We start from the raw sequence: 12,254 nt of genomic DNA on the forward strand, positions 1-12,254 counted from the left end.
GGAGGAAAGAAAAGGGTTTTATTTAGTTGAGTATCCAAATTTTAGTTCTGCCAAGAACCAAGAAGCTAAGTAAGAGAATTGTATTTTACTGAGGTGTATATCCAAATTAAGGATAAAACATATAGCAGATAATGGAAGGGATTTTTAAATATTGTGTGAAGATAAATGAAGTCATAGACTACCAGCGAGAGAGTTTAGGAGAAAGGAAAATGAGGTCTAATGGGGAATGAAATGTTTCAATCCAGTGTGTTCTTTCCACCACACCTTCATTGTAACTGACATTTCTCTGAAGTATTTTGAAGTCATATTTTAGGAGAACAGAAAGGAAGAATGAGTCCGTCTCTTCTGGCATATATTCAGTCACATTCAAGGAGCTTATCTCTGCTAAGGAAGTAGAATTATGGAAGAAAATACGCTTCTCTCCACAGAGTAAAGCAAATGGTTCCCGTTGTGTTTCCAAAAATCACATTTCTAAGAGATACAGCAGAACGTGCCAATTTTGTGTTCTGGTATTATTGCCTAGGCTTCTCTTCTTTTCCACTGTGGGTACCTTTCTGCTAAAATAAACTTTATCTGTAAATCCTCCCTTCCTGGGTCTGCATTTGTTGTTGCCTTAAAAATTGTCCATAAGAATGTCTACTGAGATATCCTGTCATTTATTTGAAAGAAAGGACATCCATATAACAGCATTGCTTCGGTTTGGCTTATGCTGATTATTCTACTATTTCATTGAGTCGTGACCAATTATTTTCATGGGAAATCCATTTACACACTTTCTTTTGTTTGTTTGTTAGTTTGGGTCCTGGAGTTATTCTTTGTTGGGTAAATGTCTAGTGTTCAGCCTAGTTGGTATTTTTCTTACTGTCCCAAAGTTTTTTTAAAAACAATATATAAAACAGACTGAAATATATTTGACAGGCCTTGTTAAGAAAAAAAATGCAAGTTTTTTGTGAACACATTAGAGAGAAAGCATGAAGAATTCAGGATGTTCTGATTTCACATTTAATATGATTTTTCACTTGTTACTGAACACCTTGAGGGATTCACTGCTGTGGACTAGGTACATAGACCATACATACCAGGTACACATACAGCAGAACCAAATTTTTCAAAAAATGATATGAGAATTTCAGCTCATATGGCCTTCTAGAACTATGGAGTCTATAGCACCTTTCTCTATGAGAAGCTTTATTAACATTTACAGCGAGTCTTTGCTATTCACATACTGGATATAAGAATAAATTTGGCCTTGCCAACATTTACTCCATCTTGCCCTGCTGACTTTGTCTGTCCCAGTTGGTATACTTCTAGGGCATGTCTTTATGACTGCCAGGTGTGCAGGCAAATATGGAGCCTTTAAAGAGATGGAAATAAAGGAAGGAAAGTGAATTATGGCTGACAGAATTCTAAAATACCCCCCACTGACCCTTGCCCACCATCTGAGTATGATGGGATTTATGAATATGGTGAGCCCTCATGATTATGTTAGAATAGATGGCACACTTGACTTGGAAAAGTGGCTTTATCTTTGATGGTGCTGACCTATTCAGATGAGCCCTTTCTGGGACTGGATAGGGTTAGAGAGATTTGAATTATTACAGGGAACTGATGCAAAGGAGATTCGCTGTTGCTGGTTTTGAAAATGTAGAGGCCTGTGGCAAGAAGTGTGGGCAGCTTCTATAAAATGAGAGTGGCCCTTGACAGCTGACCAGAAAGGACATGGGGACCTTAGGCCTACAACTCTAAGGAAATGAATTCACCCAACCACCTGAATGAGCTTAGAATTATATATATATATAATATATATATATATTATATATATAATAAAAATACAATATATTTATTGTTTTTATATATAAATAACAACATATATTATTATTTGTATATTTATAAAATACAGTATAATATATATATTATATATTATATTTATATATATATAAAATACAAGGAAAATTACAGACAAAGATAGACAATGTCTGTATGTAGAGTTGGCCCACTTTCAACTAGCTGTCCACTAATGCAATTTAAAGCTTATCTGACAAATACATTCCTTTTCTTTCTTGAGGTTTTTCTTTGCACAATTCACCCTCACAAAAAGGTGAGGAAAAAAGAAGAATGAATTGTTTTAATGACGTAAAGACACTCTTAGGGCTTTTAGCAAACTTGGAGGTGTAAGATTCTTGAAACTAATAAATAAATTGAGGTTGAAGAATTAACCACAGAGTTTATCCACTGGCAATTTTTGAAGTCAGAAAGTTCTGGGTTGGAATCTTGTCTTTATTTACTAATTAAAAATTGATTTAGTCTGAGTCTCAGTGTTCTTATTTTAAAATTATTATTCTTAATTATTGGAATACTGGGAATGAGAAAATAAATGGAAAGCCTTATAGTGCTTGCTGAGGGTAACAATTCAACAACTGGTAGTTATTATTGCCATTATTAACATTTAATGAATCAAGTACTCTATTAATACTTTAAAGAATTAATAATTCTTTGTATAATTGAGGCAAATGGTGTCAATAATCCCCTCAGTTTTGATCTGAGAGAGATATGAAGGAAAAATGAATAGTATTCCAGCATTCCTGTCATTGTAGATATGAGAAAGCCATGGCTCTTAGAAGAAAATCCTTGTAATACCTGGATGAAGTCAATATTGATAAATGCCTTTGGAATCCTGCTAGAGCATTATATATTGCAAAACAGAATTTGGTATCAGTCAAATTTGTCATAATTTGTATGCAACAGGTACTCATTATTCAGTTATAACAGACTTAATTTCAGGTAGGTTTTGTATATCTGTGAGTTAATTTCATGACATTAAACAGGCACTGTTAAAATGAAAGTTTTACATACTTGAAAAGTTTGATGCGTGAGGCAGGGTGCTCAGGGCTGGTGCACTGGGATGACCCTGAGGGATGGGATGGGGACGGGGGTGGGAAGGAGGGTCAGGATGGGGAACACATGTACACCCATGGCTGATTCATGTGAATGTATGGCAAAACCCACCACAATATTGTAGTGTAATTAGCCTCCAATTAAAATTAAAAAAAAAAAAAAGATCAACATATACTTCTTCACTGGTAGGTGACAAGGTGACCAGGGAAATCTTCTCCTACTTTACTGCCTTTTAAAAATATAATGACATTCATTTAGAAATATTTTACATGTCTGCTGTTCCTATTTAGAGTAAAAAAGTTGAGACTAGTTGAACTAGTTGAAAAAGTTGAACTTTTTCAAACAAAGTTGAAACTAGTCTATGATTCTGTCAAGTCTCTTTGACCAATGTCAGAGTATAAAATGACGTAGACCGACAGTACAAACAAACATGATTTGCATGATTTGTCTTAGATTATGGTACTGGAAAATAACCTTCCTATTGTTAAAAAATGGAGCCCCTGGTGGCTCAGATGGTAAAGAGTCTGCCTGCAGTGCGGGAGACTCAGGTTCGATCTCTGTGTCGGGAAGATCTCCTGGAGATGGAAATGGCAACCCACTCCATTAGTCTTGCCTGGAGAATCCAATGGACGGAGGAGCTTGGCAGGCTACAGTCCATGGGGTCGCAAAGAGTTGGACACGACTGAGCGACTTCACTTTCACTTCTTTTTTAATTGTTAAAAAATAAGCACTATCAAATTTTTGTGTGCTCTGGAATAATATCATTTTATCAGGTAACGTTGAAAGTATTGTAACTCTTCCCTAATATTGCTAGTGAGCAAAGTGACATACCACTCTGTAATAATATTGAATAAAAATATTTCTAACTTCCAATTAGGGTTTGTATGTTTGTTTTTTTTTCTTTTTGTGTTAGCATTTCACAAGATTGTATGACACTGAAAGTAATGGCAAAAATAACTTCAAGTTTGTGAAGGATCATAAATAATATTTGTTTTAATATTAGAAGAAAAGTTGTTTTCACTTATTTCTTAAAATTTTTCCATCTGTTTCCAAAAATCCTCGTGTTCTAAAGTGGAAATCAATTATAAGAGACATTGGTGGTTAGGATCTATCCAGGGTCTGGGACCCAGACTGCATGGATTTGATGTCTGGCTTCATGATTACAAGATTCATGACACTGGACCATTTACTTACCCTCTCTGTATCTTAGTATTCTCATCCATAAAACAAGAAACATCATAGTATCTCCCTCGACTAGTAGTTCTACAGAATTAAAAATCTAAAATATATAAAGTATTTAGATCTGTACTGTGTAAGTACTTGCTATTATTATTAAATTAACTATAACAGTACTTCAAAAAACTAAGATCATGGCATCTGGTCCCATCACTTCATGGCAAATAGATGGGGAAACAATGGAAACAGTGACATACTTTATTATCATATAGTGATTTGGGGCTCCAAAATCACTGCTGATGGTGACTACAGCCATGAAATTAAAAGATGCTTGCTCCTTGGAAGAAAAGCTATGACCAACCTAGATAGCATATTAAAAAGCAGAGATATTACTTTGTCAACAAAGGTCTGTCTAGTCAAAGCTATGATTTTTCTAGTAGTCATGTATGGATGTGAGAGTTGGACTAGAAAGCTGAGCACCGAAGAGTTGATGCTTTTAAACTGTGGTGTTGGAGAAGACTCTTGAGAGTCCCTTGACTGCAAGAAGAGCCAACTAGTCCATCGTAAAGGAAATCAGTCCTGAATATTCATTGGAAGGACTAATGCTAAAGCTGAAATTCCAATACTTTAGCCACCTGATGCTAAGAATGGACTCCTTGGAAAAGACCCTGATGCTGAGAAAAATTGAAGGCAGGAGGAGAAGGGGAGGACAGAGGGCGAAATGTTTGGATGGCATCACTGACTTGATGGACATGAGTTTGAGCAGGCTTCAGGAGTTGGTAATGGACAGGGAAGCCTGGCATGCTGCAGTCCATGGGGTTGCAAAGAGTCAGACACGACTGAGCAACTGAACTGAACTGAACTATAACATGGTGTGGCTTTCCCCTCATAGCTCAGTTGGTAAAGGATCCATCTGCAATGCAGGAGACCCTGGTTCAATTTCTGGGTCGGGAAGATCCCCTGGAGAAGAGATAGGCTACCCACTCCAGTATTCTTGGGCTCCCCTTGTGGCTCAGCTGGAAGAATCCTCCTGCAATGTGGGAGACCTAGGTTGGATGTCTGTGTTGTGAAGATTCCCTGGAGACAGGAAAGGCTACCCACTCCAGTATTCTGGCCTGGAGAATTCCAGGGGCTGTATCCTCCATGAGGTCGCAAAGAGTAGGACACGACTAAGAGGCTTTCACTTTTATAACATAGTATGATATCGGATCGTACTAACTGAAATGAATTTATGGATATTTTTACACTGACTTCCTCCAGGATCACAGCTGGCTGAGAATCTACCAAATTGTACCAAACTCTCCAGATTTTAAGAAATTGCAAACCAGTGGGGTGAGAATCAGTGGGTGCTTTAGATCCCTGGCAACTGGATAGTTCACCAGTTAATCCAGATTCTTCCAAAGCAGAGAATAGCATTTACTGCTTGATTTTCACCATCATCAGGAGATAACCTGATTTGGTGTCCCGTAACATTTTCTTCCAATTAAAGGGGCAACTTTCCTCTTCCAATAGTTAGCATGAGGTTTCCAGAACAGCTGTTGAAATTTGCTTCTCCATGGAACCCAATAATTAAAATAAAATAACAGTCCTAGCTTTCTTTTTAAAATAAAAACCTGGTTGTTAAATTAATTGGTTTACATTCATTAGCTTGGGCTTCCCTGGTGGCTCAGACGGTAAAAGCATCTGCCCGCAATGCGGGAGACCAGGGTTCGATCCCTGGGTCAGGAAGAACCCCTGGAGAAGGGAATGGAAACCCACTCCGGTACTCTTACCTGGAAAATTTTATGGATGGAGGCATGAGTCGGACACGTGTCGCAAAGAGTCGGACACGACTGAGCAACTTCACTTTTCACAGTTTCATTAGCTCATTTAACATTCGTGACTGTCCTATAGTATAGGCATCAGTTAGTATCTCTACTTTACAGCTGAGTAAATTGAGCCTAAAAAGGTTAAACAAATCGTTCTTTGCCATGTAGGTTAACCACAGATTACAGCTGTGATCATTTCACTGCAAAGCCCCAACGCTCACACGTGTGTACAGGGCCATACTGCGTCTCTTTAAGGACATATCTGTTGAGTGAGTGATTGAATATGTTTTTAGAAGAAAAGACTTGGATTAGGACTTGATGCAGCAGGATGAGCCAGAAAAACTTTCATAGTCCCTTAGATTTGATGGAGGGCTACCACTGGCACTAAGGACTACTATGCCTACTTTATCCCCTGAGTGGCCGAATTAATGGTGTGACCGAAAGTAACCATACCTCCAAAGTGTGGCGGTGGACCACAGAGAAGCACCACGCCTTGACCTTCTCGGACGGACACTGTGCTTCTTGTTTTCGTTTCGAAGTCTTCGATATCTTGAAAAACAGAAAAGCAGATTTAGAACTAATTGCTTTGCAGAACAAAATTTTAAGAAGAAAAAACTGGCAACAGCAATGAACACTCACACTTGTCCGACCAAAAGATTTAGTTGATAATCAATTGATGTACACTGGTTTTACCTCTCAAAATTTTGTCTTTCCTTTTTTTATTTTAGTACAACTATGCAGAATATATGATAAAGACATTTATTAACATAACTCACTATCTGTTTTATTCTCCCAGGCAGCCTGAAGCTCAACAGGAAATCTTTTAAACACAGCACATATTTACTTTTCTGCCCAAGGAAGGCATGATTTAAAAGAGGTATGTGGCAAGTTTGCTGCAATCTTCTATCATTTTAGATTAATGGTAACCATTTTGATATGGGGATGAAGCCTGTGAGAGCTTAGCTTGGAATGTTGTGAGGGAAAGAATAATAGGTGACTGAACCAAGAAAAAAGGTAAATCTAATTTCTCTTGATCTACTCCTTCACAAAGCAGCTTCGTGGTCCTGTTTGGAGTGTTGTAATTTCCTACAACACCGAAGAATCCTAGACATTCAGTGTTGGAAGAGAGCTTACTAACTGTCTTATTAAGCTATCCATCTGAGTTATAAATCATTCAACATTCCTAGAAAATGGTCACCCAGCCTCTAGAGTCGGACACGACTGAAGCGACTTAGCAGCAGCCTCTAGAAAGGGCTAAACTGTATAACTTGTCTGAACCTTAGTTTCTTTGCCTGGAAAATCACTTGTATTCATTCATTCAGTCAGTCAGTCAGTGATTTAACAAATTTGTATTGAATACCTACTAAAAGATAGGAAGGGTATTAAGGGTAAACGATGTATTAGTAAATAAAGCAGACATAGACTGTGCTCTTATTATATTCACTAAAGGTAAAAGTAGAGGACCAATTACAAAACATATAACAAAATATATATATATATATATATACACACACACACATACATATAAATATGATTTACATGTTGTAATAATTGTTGTAGAGACTGCTAATTGTCTATCAAAATCTACTGCCCTTTCTTTCACAGTAATAAGTTTATAGGTTTATAGAGTAAATATTACACTTTTCTAACCAAAGATACTTTTCCAGACATCTTTTGCAGCTGAATAGAAAAAGTTGAAACTCACATTTAACTTTCACCTATTATGTTTGAGAAGAAATATCCAAAAATATTTGTTGTTCTCCATCTACACACCAAGTGTTAATACCATCTAGATGGCCAATGGTGTGAGAAATATATGGTATTTCTCATACTCTTTATCTCTCCAAGTATTATTTCCCAAATGAGTATTCTTTTTGTGCACTTTGCTTCCTTTTCATGAATGACAATTAAAAAAAATAAATCACTAGATCTGATATGTAAATTTCATATATATATATATATATGCTATGCTATGCTAAGTCACTTCAGTCGTGTCCGACTCTGTGCAACCCCATAGACGGCAGCCCACCAGGCTCCCCCATCCCTGGGATTCTCCAGGCAAGAACACTGGAGTGGGTTGCCATTTCCTTCTCCAATGCATGAAAGTGAAAAGTAAAAGCAAAGTCGCTCAGTCGTGTCCGACCCTCAGTGACCCCATGGACTGCAGCCTACCAGGCTCCTCCATCCATGGGATTTTCCAGGCAAGAGTACTGGAGCGGGGTGCCATTGCCTTCTCCGATATATATATATATAGTGAAGGACATGTGTAAGATGGCAGAGTAGAAGGATGTGCACTCATTTGCTGCAAGAACTCCAAAATTACAACTCACTATTGAACAACCATTGAGTGGAAAATGTTGGATCCCACCAAAAAAAATAACCCATGTACAAGGGCAAAGAAGAAGCCCCAGCAAGGCAGTAGCAGGGATGAAATCGCATTTAGAATCAAACCCCTTACCCACCAGAGATACTCAGAGGTCTCAAACTAACCTTGTGGGCACCAGGACCCAGAGACCCTGTAGAGACTGAACCAGAACTGTGGCAAAACAAGTGGAAGTGATGGAATTCCAGTTAAGCTGTTTCAAATCCTAAAAGATGATGCTGTGCAAGTGCTGCACTCTATATGCCAGCAAATTTGGAAAACTCAGCAGTGGCCATGGGACTGGAAAATGTCAGTTTTCATTCCAATCCCAAAGAAAGGCAATGCTAAAGAATGTTCAAACTACTGCACAGTTACAATCATCTCACATGCTAGTAAAGTAATGCTCAAAATTCTTCAGGCCAGTCTTCAATAGTATGTGAACTGTGAACTTCCAGATGTTCAAGCTGGATTTAGAAAAGGCAGAGGAACCAGAGATCAAATTGCCAACATCTGCTGGATCATCAAAAAAGCAAGAGTTCCATAAAAACATCTGCTGCTGCTGCTGCTGCTAAGTTGCTTCAGTCGTGTCCGACTCTGTGCCACCCCATAGACGGCAGCCCAACAGGCTCCCCCATCCCTGGGATTCTCCAGGCAAGGACACTGGAGTGGGTTGCCATTTCCTTCTCCAATGCCTGAAAGTGAAAAGTGAAAGTGAAGTCACTCAGTCGTGTCCGACTCTTATCGATCCCATTGACTACAGCCCACCAGGCTCCTCCGTCCATGGGATTTTCCAGGCAAGAGTACTGGAGTGGGGTGCCATTGCCTTCTCCAATAAAAACATCTACCACACAATTGCACTCATCTCACACGCTAGTAAAGTAATACTCAAAATTCTCCAAGCCAGGCTTCAGCAATACGTGAACCATGAACCTCCTGATGTTCAAGCTGGTTTTAGAAAAGGCAGAGGAACCAGAGATCAAATTGCCAACATCCGCTGGATCATGGAAAAAGCAAGAGAGTTCCAGAAAAACATCTATTTCTGCTTTATTGACTATGCCAAAGCCTTTGACTGTGTGGATCACAGCAAACTGTGGAAAATTCTTCAAGAAATGGGAATGCCAGACCACCTGACCTGCCTCCTGACAGTTAGAACTGGACATGGAACAACAGACTGGTTCCAAATAGGGAAAGGAGTACATCAAGGCTGTATATTGTCACCCTGCTTATTTAATTTATATGCAGAATACATCATGTGAGATGCCGGTCTGGATGAAGCACAACCTGGAATCAAGATTGTTGGGAGAAATATCAATGACCTCAGATATGCAGATGACACCACCCTTATGGCAGAAGGTGAAGAAGAATTAAAAATCTATTGATGGCTTAAAACAACATTCAGAAAACAAAGATCAAGTCATCCAATCCCATCTCTTCATGGCAAATAGATGGGGAAACAGTGGGAACAGTGACAGTTTTTATTTTGGGGGGCTCCAAAATCACTGCAGATGGTGACTGCAGTCACAAAATTAAAAGACTCTTGCTCCCTGGAAGAAAAACTATGACCAATCTAGATAGTATATTAAAAAGCAGAGACATTACTTTGCCAACAAAGGTTCATCTAGTCAAAACTGTGTTTTTTGCAGTAGTCATGTATGGATGTGAGAGTTGGACTATAAAGCTGACCACCAAAGGATTGATCCTTTTGAACTGTGGTGTTGGAGAAGACTCTTGAGACTCCCTTGGACACAAGGAGATCCAACCAGTCAACCCTAAAGGAGATCAGTCCTAAATATTCATTGGAAGGACTGATGTTGAAGCTGAAACTCCAATACGTTGGCCACCTGATGTGAAGAACTGACTCACTGGAAAAGACTCTGATGCTGGGAAAGATTGAAGGTGGGAAAAGTGGATGACAGAGGATAAGATGGTTGGATGGGGAGTTGTCGATGGACAGGGAAGTCTGGCATGTTGTGGTCCATGGAGTCACAGAGAGTCAGACACGACTGAGCAACTGAACTGAACTGATGTAATGTATATATGTAATTTCATATATATGTATATATGTAGAGATTTAGTTGGGAAGAAGTAGACTATATCTTGGACAAATATTTTCATTATTAAAAGTAGAGCATATATATGTATTTCAAATCCTGAAAGATGATGCTGTGAAAGTGCTGCACTCAATCTGCCAGCAAATTTGGAAAACTCAGCAGTGGCCACAGGACTGGAAAAGGTCAGTTTTCATTCCAATCCCAAAGAAAGGCAATGCCAAAGAATGCTCAAACTACCACACAATTGCACTCATCTCACACGCTAGTAAAGTAATGCTCAAAATTCTCCAAGCCAGGCTTCAGCAATACGTGAACCATGAACTTCCTGATGTTCAAGCTGGTTTTAGAAAAGGCAGAGGAACCAGAGATGAAATTGCCAACATCCGCTGGATCATGGAAAAAGCAAGAGAGTTCCAGAAAAACATCTATTTCTGCTTTATTGACTATGCCAAAGCCTTTGACTGTGTGGATCACAATAAACTGTGGAAAATTCTGAAAGAGATGGGAATACCAGACCACCTGACCTGCCTCCTGAAAAATCTGTATGCAGGTCAAGAAAGAACAGTTAGAACTGGACATGGAACAACAGACTGGTTCCAAATAGGAAAAGGAGTTCGTCAAGGCTGTATATTGTCACCCTACTTATTTAACTTATATGCAGAGTTACATTATGAGAAATGCTAGGCTGGAAGAAGCACAAGCTAGAATCAAGATTGCCGGGGAAATATCAATAACCTCAGATATGCAGATGACACCAGCCTTATGGCAGAAAGTGAAGAGGAACTAAAAAGCCTCTTGATGAAAGTGAAAGTGGAGAGTGAAAAAGTTGGCTTAAAGCTCAACATTCAGAAAACTAAGATCATGGCATCTGGTCCCATCACTTCATGGCAAATAGATAGGAAAACAGTGGAAATAGTATCAGACTTTATTTTTCTGGGCTCCAAAATCACTGCAGATGGTGACTGCAACCATGAAATTAAAAGACACTTACTCATTGGAAGGAAAGTTATGACCAATCTAGATAGCATTTTAAAAAGCAGAGACATTACTTTGCCAACAAAGGTCCATCTAGTCAAGGCTATGGTTTTTCCTGTGGTCACATATGGATGTGAGAGTTGGACTGTGAAGAAGGCTGAGTGCCAAAGAATTGATGCTTTTGAACTGTGGTGTTGGAGAAGACTCTTGAGAGTCCCTTGGACTGCAAGGAGATCCAACCAGTCCATTCTGAAGGAGATCAGCCCTGGGATTTCTTTGGAAGGAATGATGCTGAAGCTGAAACTCCAGTACTTTGGCCACCTCATGCGAAGAGGTGGCTCACTGGAAAAGACTCTGATGCTGGGAGGGATTGGGGGCAGGAGGAGAAGGGGACGACAGAGGATGAGATGGCTGGATGGCATTACTGACTTGATGGACATGAGTCTGAGTGAACTCCAGAAACTGGTGATGGACAGGGAGGCCTGGTGTGCTGCAATTCATGGGGTTGCAAAGAGTCAGACATGACTGAGCGACTGAACTGAACTGAACTGAACTGATACATATATATACATACATATGTATGCTCTACTTTTAATAATGAAAATATTTGTCCAAGATATAGTCTGCTTCTTCCCAACTAAATCTCTTTCCTTTCATCTTCAGCAGTCATTAGCTTTATACCTGCTTAGGATCTAGAAAGCTAAAGTTTCTCAGTCATGTCCAATTCTTGTGACCCCATGGTCTATGCAGTCCATTGAATTCTCTAGGCTAGAATACTGGAGTGGGTAGCCTTTCCCTTTTCCAGGAAATCTTCCCAACCCAAGGATCAAACCCAGGTCTTCCACATTGCAGGCACATTCTTTACCAGCTGAGCCACAAGGGAAGTCCAAGAATACTGATGTGGGTAGCCCATCCCTTCTCCAGTGGATCTTCCCAACCCAGGAATTGAACCAGGGTCTCCTGCATTGCAGGTGGATTCTTTACCAA

The 12,254-nt window shown here is 39.3% G+C and overlaps 1 protein-coding gene across 1 annotated transcript in view; it reads right to left on the reverse strand.

Annotated features, from left to right (window-relative positions):
- Positions 1–12,254, reverse strand: part of CNTN6 (contactin 6) — a 260,095-nt gene that overhangs the window by 127,940 nt on the left and 119,901 nt on the right. The window contains exon 4 of the mRNA XM_086366672.1: positions 6,333–6,428. Coding sequence (XP_086222798.1) covers positions 6,333–6,428 — 96 coding nt within the window. The remainder of the gene's footprint in view (positions 1–6,332; positions 6,429–12,254) is intronic.

The sequence above is a fragment of the Bos grunniens genome, chromosome 22 (assembly GCF_055505025.1).
Source record: "Bos grunniens cultivar Pamir isolate PY7600 chromosome 22, Bosgru_T2T1.0, whole genome shotgun sequence".
In the NCBI taxonomy this organism is placed as follows: Eukaryota; Metazoa; Chordata; class Mammalia; order Artiodactyla; family Bovidae; genus Bos; species Bos grunniens.